The 17,500-nt window shown below is 51.7% G+C and overlaps 3 protein-coding genes across 5 annotated transcripts in view; all 3 read right to left on the bottom strand.

Annotated features, from left to right (window-relative positions):
- The window catches only part of dysf (dysferlin, limb girdle muscular dystrophy 2B (autosomal recessive)), a 41,944-nt gene extending 32,628 nt beyond the window's left edge, over positions 1–9,316 (bottom strand). For all 3 annotated transcript variants that reach the window (XM_084691580.1, XM_084691582.1, XM_084691581.1), the window contains exons 1-6: positions 9,039–9,316; positions 3,081–3,136; positions 2,890–2,981; positions 1,742–1,847; positions 1,053–1,167; positions 503–747 (exon numbers count right to left, since the gene is read on the bottom strand). In XM_084691580.1, the coding sequence (XP_084547706.1) occupies positions 503–747; positions 1,053–1,167; positions 1,742–1,847; positions 2,890–2,981; positions 3,081–3,136; positions 9,039–9,126 (702 nt within the window). In that variant the 5' untranslated portion in view covers positions 9,127–9,316. The remainder of the gene's footprint in view (positions 1–502; positions 748–1,052; positions 1,168–1,741; positions 1,848–2,889; positions 2,982–3,080; positions 3,137–9,038) is intronic.
- Positions 9,317–10,621: 1,305 nt separating this feature from the next.
- On the bottom strand, positions 10,622–12,961 carry LOC146221651 (uncharacterized). The gene is made up of 6 exons (XM_084691583.1): positions 12,732–12,961; positions 12,370–12,544; positions 11,915–12,220; positions 11,613–11,723; positions 11,374–11,495; positions 10,622–11,086 (listed from the first exon to the last, which is right to left on the bottom strand). Exons 1-6 carry the CDS (start codon positions 12,849–12,851, stop codon positions 11,027–11,029), a joined length of 894 nt encoding a protein of 297 aa, XP_084547709.1. The 5' UTR covers positions 12,852–12,961; the 3' UTR covers positions 10,622–11,026.
- A 72-nt stretch (positions 12,962–13,033) lies between these two features.
- LOC146221650 (uncharacterized) overlaps positions 13,034–17,500 on the bottom strand; it is a gene marked incomplete at its 3' end in the record, with an annotated part of 23,264 nt that continues 18,797 nt past the window's right edge. The window contains exons 22-24 of the mRNA XM_084692062.1: positions 16,062–17,496; positions 15,472–15,534; positions 13,034–14,530 (exon numbers count right to left, since the gene is read on the bottom strand). Coding sequence (XP_084548188.1) covers positions 13,034–14,530; positions 15,472–15,534; positions 16,062–17,496 — 2,995 coding nt within the window. The remainder of the gene's footprint in view (positions 14,531–15,471; positions 15,535–16,061; positions 17,497–17,500) is intronic.

Here is a 17,500-nt window from a genome sequence, read left to right as displayed (position 1 = left end):
TGGAGAGGAGGGGAGAGGAGGGTAGAGGAGAGGAGGGGACAAAAGAAGAGAAGAGGGGAGAGGAGGAGAGGAGGGTAGAGGAGAGGAGGGGAGGGGACAAAAGAAGAGAAGAGAAGAGGGGAGAGGAGGAGAGGAGGAGAGGAGGGGAGAGGAGGGGAGAGGAGAGGAGGGGAGGGGACAAGAGAAGAGAAGAGCGGAGAGGAGGAGAGGATTAACGTGTGCAGTACAACAAGTCGCAACCAGAGGGGGACAAACAGCAGGTACAGTCACATTCACAAGCTTCACATGCTGACTGTGTGTGTGTGTGTGTGTGTGTGTGTTGGGAGGATGGTGGAATGTTGACCTGATTTACTCATCTTTTAACGCTGATGTGCCAGTTTCCATAGTAAGTATGTACACACTCACCCACCAGGGAATACACACACACACAGTAGAAACACTTACCCTTTAAGTCAACCACCTCCAGCCCCTCCCCCTCACCTCCCCCTCACCTCCCCCTCACCTGCAGGTCCTGGGGTTTGTTGGCGAGCGGAGCCTTGTTGCTAGGCTGCTTCCTCCTCTTCCTCAGCGCCCCCTGCTGGAAGGAGGGGGGTGTGCGCTTGGGCGTGTGGCCGGGGGCCGTGGGGGTCTCTCTGCCCTGGGGCCCCGCCTGGCCCCCCCCGGAGCCCCCCTCCCCCGCCTCCTCCCCCTGCTCCAGCTGCAGCACGCTCTCTGTGTCCTCCTCCCCCATGGTGTCCATGGAAATCACTGGGAGGGAGGGAGGGAGGGAGGGAGGGAGGGAGGGAGGGAGGGAGGGAGGGAGGGAGGGAGGGAGGGAGGGAGGGAGGGAGGGAGGGAGGGAGGGATCACATTAACACAGACACAAACTGTCTCCACTTACACATGTTGATATTAATATTGGGAGTCAAGGAAGGAGGGATGGACAGAAAGAGAGGGTGGTAGTTTTCCTTTCTCTCTCTCTCTCTCTCTCTCTCTCTCTCTCTCTCTCTCTCTCTCTCTCTCTCTCTCTCTCTCGCTCTCTGTGACCCTCCTCCCAGAATGAGCTGGGGTACTTGTGATGGTGTCCAGCTCTGGAGGGTTGTACTGGGCCTCTGGCTGGGGCGGAGGCTGGAAGACGGGGGCCGAGCCTGGGGGAGGCAGGTAGGAAACCTGCAGGCTCAGCGTGGCCTAGTGGAGCAGACGAACAGAGAGACAGGCAAAGGAGGTGGAGGAAGGAGGGAGGGAGGGAGGGAGGGAGGGAGGGAGGGAGGGAGGGAGGGAGGGAGGGAGGGAGGGAGGGAGGGAGGGAGGGAGGGAGGGAGGGAGGGAGGGAGGGAGGGAGGGAGGGAGGGAGGGAGGGAGGGAGGGAGGGAGGGAGGGAGGGAGGGAGGGAGGGAGGGAGAACAAGATACATCAATCAAAAAGTTTAACAGGGATGCTATTTATGTAACGCTGTGTGTGTGTGTGTGTGTGTGTGTGTGTGTGTGAGTCCGAGAGAGAGGGACATTAATCAGGGTATAGCGGTGACACTTTCAGGAAACAGTGTTTGGACCTCAGGAACCGTTTAATCTGTTGGAAACCAGAAGCTGGGAAATTACCCTGGGTGTCTGAGTGTGTGTGTGTGTGTGTCTGAGTGTGTGTGTGTGTGTCTGAGTGTGTGTGTGTCTGAGTGTGCGTGTGTGTCTGAGTGTGTGTGTGTGTCTGAGTGTGCGTGTGTGTGTGTGAGTGTGTGTGTGTCTGAGTGTGTGTGTGTGTGTCTCACCCCAGTGTTGTTCCTCTTGGTGTCCAGCAGGGACATGGTGAAGCTGCCTGAGAGTGTGGGAGAGCTGAGGATGTCTCTAAGAGACACTCTGGTCTCCCCCAGGAACCTGCACACACACACACACACACACACACACACATGAGCACGCACGCACACACACACACACACACAGACACATGAGCACGCACGCACACACACGCACACACACACACACACACGCACAGACACACATGAGCACGCACACACACACACGCACATGAGCACGCACACACACACACACTCACACACACATGAGCACGCACACACACACGCACATGAGCACGCACACACACACTCAGACACAGACACACACATCTTCAGACCAACAGGCAGACTCTTATCCAAGATAACTAATCAATCCCCAATTGTTCTCTGAATGATTATAAACAATTGTTGACTAATTTGTGTTTGATTGCTTGTGTCTTGACATTCTACACATTCCTGATCCATTTGGACAATGGCCCCTGATTGGTCGACCACTTGGGAGTTCCTCTTGACTGGAACGAGCGTTCCGTCGTTAGCCGTTTCCTTGTTAGAGCGGCGTAGCTGATTGGCTAATTGCATTGTTCTCTAAATGTCTCTTATGGAATACGGTGTTCTCCAACATTCTCCAAGGTTCTCTAACTCTGCTCCTGGAGAACTGCAGTCCTGTGTGTGTGTGTGTGTGTGTTTGTGTGTGTGTGGGTGTGTGTGTGTGTGTGTGTGTGAGAGAGAGTAAAGATGTTCTTTATTAGTTGCAAGAATGTTTGGATGACAAGTACATAAAATTGTAATGCACTTTTTTCCTCCTTATACATACTGTATTAGTTGTCTTGTGTTTTATGCTAGTGTTCAGCTACTACTAACATGCTCTTCAACACTGACGGAATTCCTGTTAGTCAAATGGAATGTTCCAAATATAAACCATCACAAAAAAAGAGGGGGGGGGGGTGTAGTCTGGGTTGGACCAGTCCACCCTCACGTCCATCTCCGACAATGGTACGACCCTTATCTTACTTCCTGTTTCTACTCCTCCTATCAGGAAGACGATCTGTCTTTCCCAGGAATGTGTGTGTGTGAGAGAGAACCAGCACAGACACACACACACACACACACACACACACACTGACCTGTTCCTCCCCATCTTCTCATGGTCCTTCACAACCACGTGGAGCTCAGCTCCTGAATCCAGAGGGATCCCCTTCAGATCCCACTCAAAGCCCTGAGGGGACGAGGGGGAAGGGGAGGGGGGAGAAGTTGTTTGAAATATTCTAGATTTGGTGACAATTTACATTAAAGTTTCATTAACTACATTTCTGACCTCATTCCACACTGGGTTAGGGTTGTTCTTGATTATCTTGGTTTTCTTCTTGGACCCTGGTGAGATACAGAGAGAGAGAGAGATAGAGAGTGAAAGAGAGAGAGAGAGAGAGAGAGAGAGAGAGAGAGAGAGAGAGAGAGAGAGAGAGAGAGAGAGAGAGAGACAGAGAGAGACAGAGAGAGACAGAGAGACAGAGAGAGAGAGAGAGGGGGGGGGGGGGTTTACAGGAAATAGAGACTTGGCATTCCAAGTGATGACAATCAGAGGTGTCCTCATTTCACTTCAAATTGTGTGTGTGTGTATGTGTGTGCATGTGTGTGTGTAAGTGTAGGTGAGTGTGTGAACAGTGTGTGTGTGTGTTCTTCCTGTAGGAGGGTGACTTCCTGTCAGCCTGAGGGTTCGGACAGAAAGTAGGAAGTGGTCGGTGTGATGGTCAAACAAACACCAGGAGATGTATGGATTAGAATACATTCAGCACACACACACACACACAATCACACCCCACACACAATCACCCCCCCCCACACACAATCACACCCCCCACACACACACACCCTGTCTAGCAAAAAGTACAGACAGTTGCTTTCTTCCTGTTTTTCTCTTAAGATAGCGTCCTTCCAGACACACACACACTCATGTCTACCTCCGCTCTTAAAAACACCTCCACCCTTCCCTGTCCCGACACAGAGCAGGGTGACGGAGGTCAAAAGTGTGTGTGTGTGTTCTTCTTTCACATCCTTAGACTGGCAGGCTACATTCCCCTTCTTTTCCCACAAGACCTTAGGGTACGTTTCTCTTTTGTTCTGTTGCTATAGCAGAGACAGGAAGTGATGCGCTGTTGACTTCCTGGTTGTGGGAGTATGGTACCAGTTGTCGAGGGTGACCCCAGAATAGCTTCTTAGAGTTTCCCTTCACTGCTCTGACAACAGGGACCTCGTCTATGTTTAGTCCAGAAAGAGGGGAGGGAGGGGGGGAGGGGAGGAGAGACAGGGAGGGGGGGAGGGAGAAAGGGAGGAAGAGAGGGAGAGAAGATGGATCTGTGTTTTCTCTGAATGTAATTTGCCCTCCATCTCTCGCTCCTTTCCAATCTCTTCACCTCTATCTTTCCCCTTCTCTCTCTCTCTCTCTCTCTCTCTCTCTCTCTCTCTCTCTCTCTCTCTCTCTCTCCATAGCTTCCTGCTTACTCATAGTTGAGAGTCTTTCTCTAATTATCGTCCGTCATGTCTATAAAAGGCCATGATATCTGATTCCACACACACACACACACTCACACTTAAGAACGTCTATGTACAAGGTCTGGAGATCTGTGTCTTCCTCTCAAACACACACACACACACTCCTACTCAGAGAATCCCTTTTATGCCAGAGTGAGAGTGTGTGCTTCCTGTTCAGAACCTGAAGATGGCTAGTGGTTTAACTCTGCAGGACAATGAACTGTCTCACACACACACACACACACACACACACAATGCAGAACAATGACCCATGGAGCACCAAGACTAACATGTTTACAGCAGAACATGCTGAGATCATGAAGACACACACACACACACAATCTCTTTCTCTCTCACACACACAGGAACACACATGCACACACACTATTCATATTGTATAGAATGGACATGCACCATACTTGTGACCAGCACATAACAATACTACTCACACACCATTCAGAAGAGACAATATGGAGCACACACACACACACAATCTTTACGCATACCATAATTGACTGATATAGAGAGTATAAGCTTGTGCATCTGCCAGAGGGGTTTCCATGGAAACACCACCCAGTTCCTGTGCGTGTGGGTGATGGCACCAGGACAGGAAGTGCCAGGGACAAAGACAGGAAGTAGAACATTGAGAGCTTGTTAGCAGGACAGAGGTAGTGGGGGAACTAACACGGCGGACTGAAGCGGCTGTAGCCATGGCAACCTAGCGCCCAGGTTACGGCCCGGACACCGTCTCCTGTAGCAACACACGCCACTCACGTGTAGCCTAGCAACACACGGACATCCCAGAACCTCCTGGGTCCTGCAGAATCCTCAACATCCACCATACAAACCAAACCCCTGACTGGATAGAATAGAGTAGAGAAGAATAGAATAGAGTACAATACAGTTCAGCCAAGTACAGCAAAGCAGATGACATCACGATGTAGCGGAGAGAAACAAGCTAACGGGCTAATGCTACCATTCAGAGTGAATAGAAAAGCTAACAAGCTAATGCTACCACAGAGTGGATGGAAAAGCTAACAAGCTAATGCTACCATACAGAGTAAATAGAAAAGCTAACAAGCTAATGCTACCATACAGAGTGAATAGAAAAGCTAACAAGCTAATGCTACCACAGAGAGTGAATGGAAAAGCTAACAAGCTAATGCTACCATACAGAGTGAATAGAAAAGCTAACAAGCTAATGCTACCATACAGAGTGAATAGAAAAGCTTACAAGCTAATGCTACCACAGAGAGTGAATGGGAGTATCTAAGCTACATGCAGATGTCTGGTCAGATGAACTGTCAGGACACAGAGAAGATAGCTGGAAAAGACACAGGAACAGAGATGCACTCTGGGTGATGAGCCTCTGTTCAACTCAGCTATGAGCTTCGTAAACAGATAAGTTTGTTCTGTCAACATGACCTGAACTGACAAAACACACACACACACACACACACACAGAAAGGTGGTGTTCCTCCTAACAGATTTCACATCTTGTATTTGAAAGCAGAAGCGTTCAGCTCGATTCTGTTCTCTCAGATCATGAGCAGGAGACTTGTCACACTGCTTCAAACCACTTTACGTGTCATTCATTTACTAATAATGTCTGTTTTCCTGTATCAAACCGTTCTTACGTGTGTGAATGAGGCGGGCTGATAAATCCTTCCTTCTCAACCAAGTCCTAACCCCAACCCTAACCCTCACCACTTTCATATACACATAATGATTTAATATACATAACAGTTGTACCATGACTAAATGACTAAATGTACCATAAATGTAATTACATAAATGCTCTTGCAAGTACAGTATGAACTACGTCCGCTGACCCCTTACCTCTGAAGGTCACGCTGGCCAGAGGGTCACTATGGCGCAGGTTGGTGGCGCGCTGCAGAACACACCTCAACATGATGCTGTACCGGTAACAGCCCCCGACAACCCGCCCTGGCAACCCTTAAAGTTTTGTCTGACCAGGAGAGAGGACGATCATCATCACACACACAGGTAATCCTTCTGAAGACGTGTGTGTATGTGTGTGTGGAGAGATTTAATCCAGTATGAGCTCCGGTTCTAACCAGCCTCCTGGACGCTCCAGAGAATCAAGGATCGTTGTGAGTCTAGTATCTCTTCCTCCCTAACAAAAGGCAGGGGGACAGGAGGCAATGCAGGGAATTTCTAACCCTGACGTTAGACACACACACACACACACACACACTGTGACACTCCTCCTGTATCCAGAGGAAATTTCAACATTTCCTGATCTCCTTTCCTGCCTCTCTCTCTTTTTCTCTCCTTCTCTCTCTCTCTCCCCCCCCTTTCTCTCTCTCTCCCTATCTCTCTTCCTCTCTCTCTCCCCCTCTCTCTCTCTCCCCCTGTCTCTACCCCCCCGCCCACTCTCTCTCTCTCTCTCTCTCCCTCTCTTTCCCCCCTCTCTCTCCCCCCTCTCCCTCTCTCTCTCTCCCCCTGTCTCTACCCCCCCCCCCTCTTTCCCCCTCTCCCTTTCTTTCCCCCTCTCTCTCTCCCCCTCTCTTTCCCCCTGTCTCTCCCTCTCTTTCCCCTCTCTCTCTCTCTCTCTATCTCCCCCTGTCTGTCTGTCTGTGTGTCTCTCTCTCTCTCTCTCTCTCTCTCTCTCTCTCTCTCTCTGTCTCTCTCTCTCTCTCTCTCTCTCTCTCTATCTCTATCTCCCCCTGTCTCTCTCTCCCTCTCTCTCTCTCTCTCTCTCTCTCTCTCTCTCTCTCTCTCTCTCTCTCTCTCTCTCTCTCAGGGAAGGGGAGTCTCTCTCTCTCTCTCTCTCTCTCTCTATCTCCCCCTGTCTGTCTCTCTCTCTCTCTCTCTCTCTCTCTCTCTCTATCTCCCCCTGTCTCTATCTCTATCTCTATCTCTCCCCCTGTCTCTCTCTCTCTCTCTCTCTCTCTCTCTCTATCTCCCCCTGTCTGTCTCTCTCTCTCTCTCTCTCTCTCTCTCTCTATCTCCCCCTGTCTCTATCTCTATCTCTATCTCTCCCCCTGTCTCTCTCTCTCTCTCTCTCTCTCTCTCTCTCTCTCTCTCTCTCTCTCTCTCTCTCTCTCTCTATCTCTATCTCCCCCTGTCTCTCTCTCTCCTCTCTCTCTCTCTCTCTCTCTCTCTCTCTCTCTCTCTCTCTCTCTCTCTCTCTCTCTCTCTATCTCTCCCCCTGTCTCTCTCTCTCTCTCTCTCTCTCTCTATCTCCCCCTGTCTGTCTCTCTCTCTCTCTCTCTCTCTCTCTCTCTCTATCTCCCCCTGTCTCTATCTCTATCTCTATCTCTCCCCCTGTCTCTCTCTCTCTCTCTCTCTCTCTCTCTCTCTCTATCTCCCCCTGTCTGTCTCTCTCTCTCTCTCTCTCTCTCTCTCTCTATCTCCCCCTGTCTCTATCTCTATCTCTATCTCTCCCCCTGTCTCTCTCTCTCTCTCTCTCTCTCTCTCTCTGTCTCTCTCTCTCTCTCTCTCTCTCTCTCTCTATCTCCCCCTGTCTCTCTCTCTCTCTCTCTCTCTCTCTCTCTCTCTCTCTCTCTCTCTCTCTCTCTCTCTCTCTCTCTCTCTCTCTCTCTATCTCCCCCTGTCTCTCTCTCTCTCTCTCTCTCTCTCTCTCTCTCTCTCTCTCTCTCTCTCTCTCTCTCTCTCTCTCTCTCTCTCTCTATCTCTCCCCCCTCAGGCCTGTGGGACCAGTAGAGTCCATCTCAGTTGGAGAGCGCCACCCAGTGGGACTGGAACAAGAACCATCATCTTTCCCACTCAAACACACACACACACTCACACACTCACACACACACACACAAACACACACCATTTCCTATAGCTCTGCATATCTCTTTATTAGTTCTACCAGCTGATGTCTGAATAGTTGAGACAGTTAAACCTGCATCACACACACTCACATACACACACAGACACACCTTCACATACATACAAACACTCACACGCAAACACTTTCCTGACTGAAAACTGCCTCGGGTCATTGATCGAGAGCTTTGAATGTTGTCATGGCGGCCTTCCACGGAGCATGTGATGATGCGGGTGATGATGCGGGTGATGATGCGGGTGATGTCATATCCAGGGGTGTTTGATTGTTCTGACACCTGTGGACAGGTCCCCTCACCACACTGGGAGGCTGGTCTCACTCGCTTAGCTGACTGAAAACAAAACCATGCTGCCCCTTAACACACACACACACACACACACACACACACACACAGACACACACACTATGGCATGTAACTGGACTCTCTCTCTTTCTCTCTCCCCTTCTCTCTCTCTCTCTCTCTCTCTCTCTTCCAACCCTCTGGGCTGGGCAGCATGATGCCATTCCAATAATAAACTCAGCTGCTGGAGAGAGACAGAGAGAGAGAGGGGTAAAGAGAGACAGAGAGAGAGAGCGAGGGGTAAAGAGAGATAGAGAGAGAGAGGGGTAAAGAGAGACAGAGAGAGAGAGCGAGGGGTAAAGAGAGATAGAGAGAGACAAGGGTAGAGAGAGATAGACAGAGAGAGGAGTAGAGAGAGAGAGGGGGGAAGGGGTGAGAGCATATTCCAGCTTGTGGATTTATTTTCACAGCCATTGGTTTCTACAGTCCCAAGACACACACACACACACACACACACACACACTACCCATGCAGCTTCAGTGTGTCACCCTCAGTACCTATGTCTTTCACACACACACTGTATCCTTCACATAAACATAGTCACATGGACACACACACACACACACCCCCTCCCAGAGTCCTACCTTCGTACGTGACACTGCAGTAGGCATCGCTGACATCCTGGTCTGGAGTCTGCAGCTTCTCAGCGCACAGCAGGAACACCCGCAGCATGTTCAACACACACACACACTCAGCGACGCCTCATAGAGTCTGCAGAGTGAGGGACGTCTCGCCTAGACAGAGACAGACGGAGAGAGAGACGTCCCGCCTAGACAGACAGAGAGAGAGATGAGGACGGAGAGAGAAAGTAGACTAGAGGGTCTGCTCTTGCAAGCTGCCTGTCTCACCCACTGCCTCTCTCTATTGCACACACACATGCCAGCGGGCCGACCAGCTGACTCATGCATACACACACACACACAGTCCTTTCAATCACTGGCTGGTAGTCTTAAAGGGCTAGTCCACACACTTTCCCTCTGGTGGTCTTACACACATGCAACCTCTCTCTGATCAGAATCAGAATTGTTTAATCTCAGAGTAAGTGTTCACAAACAAGGAATTTACTTTGGGGGGCAGGTGCATACAGTAAACATGATGAACAGATTGAATCCTAAAATATTAAGTGTGTGTGTTATCCTTAAATATACAATATAACAAAATACTGACAGAACTATCCAATATAAAAATATAAAATAAAACTAAACATAAGAGTGCAGTAGGGCTGTATGTGGTAAAGTGCCAGGGTCAGTTTGGGGCCTTGTTAATAAGGCTGGTTGCGGAAGGAAAGATAAACATGCCCTTGTGTCTGCAGGCGCACACACACAAACCAGAGTTGGTGTTACATAGGGTTAGAGGTCAGACATGCAAACACAACTCCCAATCCAAACACACCATGAAAACAACACACATCCCCCCCTGCCTCCCCCCACACACACACACACACACACCATGAAAACAACACACATTCCCCCCTGCCTCCCCCCCCCCCCCACACACACACACACACAGTAACTGGGCTCCATGGAGCGGAGGATGGGAGAGAGATAAGAGATAAGAGAAAGAGAAACACAGGCAGCTAGAGGAGAACGTGTAGAAGCCAGTCTCAAGGTATGGGATCAGGTCACATAGCTTGTGTGTGTGATTGTGTGTGTGTATTTGCTCACACGACAACCATGTGATAAGGTTTACAGCAGATTAAAATGTGTGTCCAGCCTTTCCCAGAGGAGGGCAGACTGGTAGATGTACAGCTCTGCTTCTGGCCCAGCAGGGGGCGGTACACACTGCTGGCTTCTAGAATCACTCTGGCCCTGTGTGTTCTAGAATCACTCTGGGCCTGCTGCGTTCTAGAATCACTCTGGGCCATTGGTTTCTAGAATCACTCTGGGCCTGCTGCGTTCTAGAATCAGTCTGGCCCTGTGTGTTCTAGAATCACTCTGGGCCTGCTGCGTTCTAGAATCACTCTGGCCCTGTGTGTTCTAGAATCACTCTGGCCCTGTGTGTTCTAGAATCACTCTGGCCCTGTGTGTTCTAGAATCACTCTGGCCCTGTGTGTTCTAGAATCACTCACTTTGTTGGATTCTAGAAAAGAAAATAAGTTTGATTTGTTATTGGAGCATCTGCTTCCCAATCTTAACTAAATCAGAACACTCGTAACTTTTTTTGTAAAACAAATGTTTTAATGAGCTTGTTACAGTTGATTAACAATATACATGTGTATTTTATTATTCATTTTAAACAAATAGCATATATCAAAACTCAAAAAGACATATTTATAAACCGTGTTGGACCCATACATCTTAAGAAAATGTGTTTACCCTAAATCATAAATAGAGATTTTATGACTTAGCAGACTTCGCCTAAACCTAGCACACTTATGAACCAAGCATACAATGTTATTGTGTGGATAGACACTTGAGATATGCTCAGATAGAAAAGAAATATATATACAAAAATAATGGGCGTGGCCAGGGGGCGGGACCCGCAGCCAGGGGGCGGGACCCGCAGCCAGGGGGCGGGACCCGCAGCCAGGGGGCGTGGCCCGCAGCCAGGGGGCGTGGCCCGCAGCCATGACTCATTGGGAGGCGGGATTTGAACGTCCAGCTTGTTGTTGCTGCAGCTGCTGGTAGTACTTCTGTAGAGGTGGAGGAGGTGGAGGGTGGAGGGTAGAGAAGAGAGAGAGGTGTGTGTGCATATGTGTGTGTGTTAGAGATGGCAAGTAGAAGTACAGATACTCATGTTTCAAAAGTCTTCAAGTATTCTTCAATGATGCTACTTTTATTTCTACACAACAAGGCACAAAAAGTTTCAGTTTTTATTTATTTTTTACCTTTTAAAACCGTAAAAAATAACAAAATTGTTCAACCTTTTGAAACTTGTTTGTATTTGAACTTGGTTACTTCCTCTCTGTGGGGCGAGTACCTGCAGGTTCTGGTAGTGCTTCAGAGTGCTGCAGTGGTTGATCTTGGCACTGTTCTCACTCCCGTAGAACAAGGAACACAGCTTGCAGAAGAACCCTGTCTTAGGAACCACAAAGTCCACACCTGGGAAGAGCGTGCACACACACACACACCTTGAAACAACACACCCATATTGTGTGTACTGAGAGTACAGTGTGTGTGCGTGCGTGTGCATGTGTGTGTAAAGTGAGCGTGTCTCACCCAGGGGGCTGTCTGGGCTGAAGGGAGGCAGCGTAAAGTCTGTGATCTTGGGAGATTGAGAGCGACATCTTTTAGACTCTGGCTCTCCTCCTCCTCTCTTCTTCCCCTCTTCTGAGATGGAGCAAGGGACGAGAGAGAGAGAGGATAGAAAAAGAGAATAACGTCAGAAGGTTCCAATCTGTCTCCCCCATCCCTCCCTCCCGCCCTCTCTCCCTCCCGCCCTCTCTCCCCCCAACCCTCCCTCCCCCCACCCCTCCCTCCTTCTCCCTCCCTTTCTCCCCCTATCCTTCCCCCTTTCTCACCTCTGACTGCCACCCCACTCTCCTGCAGATCCACCTGGTTCTCAGGAGGGTTTGGTTGCAGCTGCTGCCCAGCGGAGGAGGCTTCTGGGTCTGGTCGCTGCGACGCCACCTCTGCCTCTCTGGACTGGGGCTCCGGAGCCGTCGCCAGGCAAGGTGGTTGGCTGTTGCTCTCCGAAGCCACAGGGACGGTGACCAATGGGGAGGCAGCTTCAAGGGAAGGGGCTGTTTCCTCTGTGGGAGGGGCTAGTTTGGCTGGCGGCTTCTCCTGTTTCTCGCTCCCTTGCTTTCCTCTGACAGACTTCCTCACTACAGTGCAGTGGGTGGAGGTATGAATGGATCAACTGAAGCACATGCATGAGAATAACTGATGTTTTGGTATGTGTGCTCAAATGTGTGGGCTGTGTGTGTGTGTGTGTGTGTGTGTGTGTGGACTGTGTGCGTGTTTTGTAACTAACCTGGAGTTTGTCTGGTTTTCACCCTAGTCCTGCCTCCTCTTCTGGTTATCACCTCCTCCTCCTCTCCCACCTCGTCCACAGTCACAAAAACCCTGCTTCTGGTTACCTCCAGATTCGTCTTGCTCTCCTCCTCCTCCTCTTCATCCCCCCCTGCCTCATCCAGAGTGACGAGAGTCTAGGAGGAGGGGGAAAGGAGAGGGAAGAGGGGGAGAGGGGAGGGAGTGAGGAGAGGGGGAGGGAGGAGGGGGAGAGGAGGAGACGTTAAGGCCAACAAAAGATGGTTAAAATGTGTCGTAGATATTGAGAGAGAAAGACAGAGAGAGGGAGAAATGGAGAGGAACAAGAGAAAAACACTTCCTGACCTCAGGGTTGAAGGCCTCACTGGATTCGTCCATGTGATTGGAGGGGCGTGTCTCCTCACGGGGCCCCTCCCCTTCCTCCTCGAGGATCTCATCCAGTGTGACCAGCGTGTGGAGGTCCATCTCCGTCACCCCTCCCTCCTCCCTCGCTCCTCCCTCCTTTCCTCCTTCACCCTCGTCCTCTCCCACCTCATCCAGAGTAACCAGCCCCTCCGTGTGGGCCCCCACGCTCTCCTCCTCCCCCCTCCCCCTCTCCTCCTCCCCCTCCCCCTCTCCTCCTCCCCCCTCCCTCTCTTCACCCCCCTCCTCGACCCCGGCCGTTGCTTCACCCGCTCCCTGGCTTCCTCCCTTTCCTTCACCTTGGCCTGTTTCTTCATCAGCTCCTCCTCCTCCTCTTTGTCATCGGGGTACTCCTCCTCCTCCTCGCTGACCTCGTCCAAGGTCTCCAGCCTCCTGGTCTCCTCCCCCGCCTCCCCCTCCCCCCCGCTGTGGACAGCTCCAGGCGAAGAGTGAGACTGGTTCTCCATCTCTCTGTCTGGGAGAACTTGGTCTTCAACACTGTCTAGTATCTGGAAGGACTCCTCCTCTTCTTGGCCCATCTGGGCTGCTGTAGTTCCTGTGGTCACCTGACCAGAAACAGGAAGAGATGCGGAAGCATTTCCTTCTGCAGGTGTCTGCTCGTCCAGACAGTCTAAGACCTGGTAGGCCTCTTCTTCTTCTCCCACTCCGTCTTCCTCTTGGGGAACCTTGCTCTCTTCTTCTGTGGTGCTCTGGTCCTCCACAGAGTCCACCACCTGGAAAATGTTGTCCTCTTCTACCAACATTACACCCTCCTCCTCTTCGGTTGCCTGGCGATCGTCGTCAACGCCTGCCTGGTCGTCGAGAGAGTCCAGGATCTCGTAGGTCTCTTCTTCGGACATTTTGGAATCTTGATCTCCGGCCGCCAGACCATAGTCTTCTTCAGCGGTCGTTTGATCGTCTACGGAATCCAGGACGTGGAAGCCATCTGTCATATAATCCTCCGACTCTGACAAAGGATTCTGGGAGCTGGAGTCGTCTTGAGTGGTGCATGATGGTCGTGCAGTTCCAGGCTCCACCAGAGCGGGGGGGTTGTCCTGACGTGGCTGTCCCAGGAGAGGTGAGGCGTGCCTGGGTAAGGGTGTCTCGTTGGGTCCTGGAGGTGTGGAGGTGTCTGCTGCCACTGAGGCCTCCATGACTGCCTCTGACTCAGCTGTTTCTTCTCCCTGCGTCTCCGGAGCGGTGCTGCTCTCTACTGACACCTGCTGGTGGGACAGAGATCCTACACCCAGAAGCTCAGCCCCACGAGGGACCACTTCCTTATTCTGCTCCCCAACAGCTTCACCCATTGGTGGAGAGGACTCGGGCTCCTCTTCCTGTGGGGTGATTACTTCCTGGGCGGCAGCGGCGGTGGAGGAGCGCGTGCGGCGACTCGTAACGACCGGTTTTGCCAGGGCCTTCTTAACGGGAGGGGTTTTCCTGGGAGGGGCCTGAGAGGGGGCGGGCTTCTTCTGGGCTGGGGGGGTGGAGGGGGCGGAGTCTGAGCTGTGATTGGAGGGTTTGGAGGAATCCTGAGCCCTCTTCCTCCTTGAGGAACGCTGGGGGGCGGGGCTCGGGTGAGGGCTGGAGGAGGATGACTGGTGCTGAGGGAGGCTGGGGGCGGAGTCAACCTCCCCCCCAACCTCGTCCACGGTGACAAAACCGTCCAGGTTGAACTGGCTCAGTTCCAAAGCGCCTGACTCATCTTCAGGGGAGTCGCCGGTGACCTCTGAACTCTCAACACCCTGGAACACAGGCCCGACAGATTCAGATTCATATGACAACAACGAGTTTACATATATATATATTTATTCATCTATAAGATTACTATCTTTACTATGTGGGGTTGTCGTGATAAATATTCTTCGGTCTTCAACCAATTTTCAAAGTTTAAAAACAGCACTGGAACTCAGCAGGGTTGATGCAAAGTGTTTTATTGGTTCTCAGGTAACAAAGATTCCCAATAGAACGTGAGCGTGATCCCGGGATCAGACTGAAGTTCTCTCTGGACAATTTAACTTATATAGTCTTTCTCCCCATAGTATGTTAATATGGTACGATACTTGTTGGTTACATAGACATTAGGCATTCTTACCCTGCTGGTCCCTTTTTCTAAGGGATTCAAATTCCAGGTACTTTCCTACATAGACAATTCTCCCAATTTAGACCCGTTCTGACCTTGAACTGCCAGCTGCACTAGGCTACTGGGCGTAAGGCCACAAATATGTCTCATAAGTTATAGCTGGGCCTTCCTGTTTTTTATGGAAGCATAATTACAACAGTATGATGTTATTTCCACATCAGTGTACAGTGCTTGATTTTTGTGATCATTTGTGAAGTTTATTTGTTTTAAGGAGAAACATTTAGCTATCGTTAGCTAATTTAAAGAATTCTGTTGCCACAGGTGATAAATCTCATGTATAAAAAAATGTGTGCGGTTCAATTAAATGTAATTAAATGTTCTGCATTGTCAAGAAGTTGGAATCCTCAACCTAGGTGGTAACCAGGAAGTCATTACTTCCTGTGTGTGTGTCTGAGCTGGTAACCAGGAAGTCCTTACCTCCTGTGTGTGTGTCTGAGCTGGTAACCAGGAAGTCCTTACCTCCTGTGTGTGTGTCTGAGCTGGTAACCAGGAAGTCCTTACCTCCTGTGTGTGTGTCTGAGCTGGTAACCAGGAAGTCCTTACCTCCTGTGTGTGTGTCTGAGCTGTGGTCTGGCTCCTGGAGGACCTGCTGGATCTACTGGAGCTCTGGAGAAGACACGCAGAAACCTGCTTAGATACTTTCTTCCTTTCCTCCTGTTCACTCCACCTTTCCTCTCCTTCTCCTTCCTCTAATCCTTCTTTTCTCCATCTCCCTGCTCTCACCCCCTCCTCCCTTCTTGCCATCTCCTGTCCTCCTTTCTTCACTCCTCCTGGCTTCTCTCCTCTTTCTTTCTCCTCCCCTCCTCCCCCTCCTCTCTCCTCCCCTCTCTCTCATCCCTCCCTCACCTCGCTCCTCCCCCCTCACCTCTCTCCTCCCCCTCTCACCTTGCTCCTCCCCTCCTCTCTCCTCCCCCCCTTGCCTTGCTCCTCCCCCCTCACCTCTCTCCTCCCCCTCTCACCTTGCTCCTCCCCCTCTCACCTTGCTCCTCCCCTCCTCTCTCCTCCCCCCCTCACCTTGCTCCTCCCCCCCTCACCTTGCTCCTCCCTTCCTCACCTTGCTCCTCCCTTCCTCACCTTGCTCCTCCCTTCCTCACCTTGCTCCTCCCCCCTCACCTTGCTCCTCCCCCCCTCACCTTGCTCCTCCCCTCCTCTCTCCTCCCCCTCCTGCAGGCGGGGCTCAGGTCCCGTCTGCTCCTGCGGGAGCCCGAGGAGGATCCGGAGGAGTTCCCTCGTCTGGATGTTGGAGGGTGCTCATCCTCGGAGGAGGCTGGGGCGCCCCTGCTGTGCCTGGAGGAGGACCTCCTCTCTGGGGCTGCCTCCCCGGCCCTCCGGGTCGGGCTCTGGGGCTTCGACTCGGGCTGGGCCTTCCTGCTGTCGGACGAGCTCTTCTTCGTGGGTGACGGCAATGGCTTTTTATCAGAAACTGACTTCTTCTCTGGTTGGGGGTGGTTGGTGTCAGCTGGGGCGCTCTTGGAGGTCGGCCCGGTGTCTGTGATTTTCTGGCCAGCTGAGGGGGTCTTTGGGTGGGGAAGGGTCTTGTCCTGCTCCCCATGGGCCTGGTTCTGGTTGTGGTTCTGTGTCTGTGTCTGTCTGATCAGGCGATGCTGATGCACAGCTGCCTCCAGAGCCTTCAGGATCTCCGTGGTTATGGGGGGGAAGTCCAACACCGGCTTGTCTCCTTGGTGACCCGGTAACAACGGCTGTCCCTGTGCAGGAGCCTCTGCCGGTGCTGGCGGGACGACCGCGGACGCCGGTTTACCGGGAGCATCGCTGAGCGTCCCCGGGTGAGGCTGTGCAGCGAGGCAAGCACTCGTGCTCCGCTGGTCTTCAGGACACGGCGTGGAGGTTGGGTTCCGGTCTGGTTCCACAGCGGTCGCGGTTCCCCTTCCACAGCCCTCGACCTCTGAACCCTGGCTGACCTCCGTCTGACCCTGATCCGGCCGCACCTTCCCATTGGCCGAGACGTCGGTCTCGATGGTCTCCGCGGCAACCTCAGGGGTCGGCGTGGCAACCACGATGTCACTGGGCTGGGTCGACGTCTTCGTCTGTGACGGCGATGGTTTTTCATCAGAAACAGACTTCTTCTCTGGTTGGTCAGCTGCAACAGACTTCTTCTCTGGTTGCTTGGTGTCAGCTGCAACAGACTTCTTCTCTGGTTGCTTGGTGTCAGCTGCAACAGACTTCTTCTCTGGTTGCTTGGTGTCAGCTGCAACAGACTTCTTCTCTGGTTGCTTGGTGTCAGCTGCGACAGACTTCTTCTCTGGTTGCTTGGTGTCAGCTGCAACAGACTTCTTCTCTGGTTGCTTGGTGTCAGCTGCGACAGACTTCTTCTCTGGTTGCTTGGTGTCAGCTGCGACAGACTTCTTCTCTGGTTGCTTGGTGTCAGCTGCAACAGACTTCTTCTCTGGTTGCTTGGTGTCAGCTGCGACAGACTTCTTCTCTGGTTGCTTGGTGTCAGCTGCGACAGACTTCTTCTCTGGTTGCTTGGTGTCAGCTGCGACAGACTTCTTCTCTGGTTGCTTGGTGTCAGGCCCTGTAGCACTGCTGACGAGCTTGATCGTCTCTGGCCTGA

This window comes from Hypomesus nipponensis, chromosome 25, assembly GCF_054491055.1.
Source record: "Hypomesus nipponensis isolate SF chromosome 25, ASM5449105v1, whole genome shotgun sequence".
Taxonomy (NCBI): Eukaryota; Metazoa; Chordata; class Actinopteri; order Osmeriformes; family Osmeridae; genus Hypomesus; species Hypomesus nipponensis.
This window is presented reverse-complemented; position numbering and strand designations above follow the sequence as displayed.

Bases quoted from the DNA above. Each gene is read 5' to 3' on its own strand.
- LOC146221651 (XM_084691583.1), bottom strand. From the start codon at position 12,851: ATGGACCTCCACACGCTGGTCACACTGGATGAGATCCTCGAGGAGGAA. The intron at 11,496-11,612 runs GTGAGACACGCT...CGCTCTTCCCAG, and splicing joins CAGCCCAGACAGCCCCCTGG to GTGTGGACTTTGTGGTTCCT. The intron at 11,087-11,373 runs GTACTCGCCCCA...CCACCTCTACAG, and splicing joins AGCACTACCAGAACCTGCAG to AAGTACTACCAGCAGCTGCA.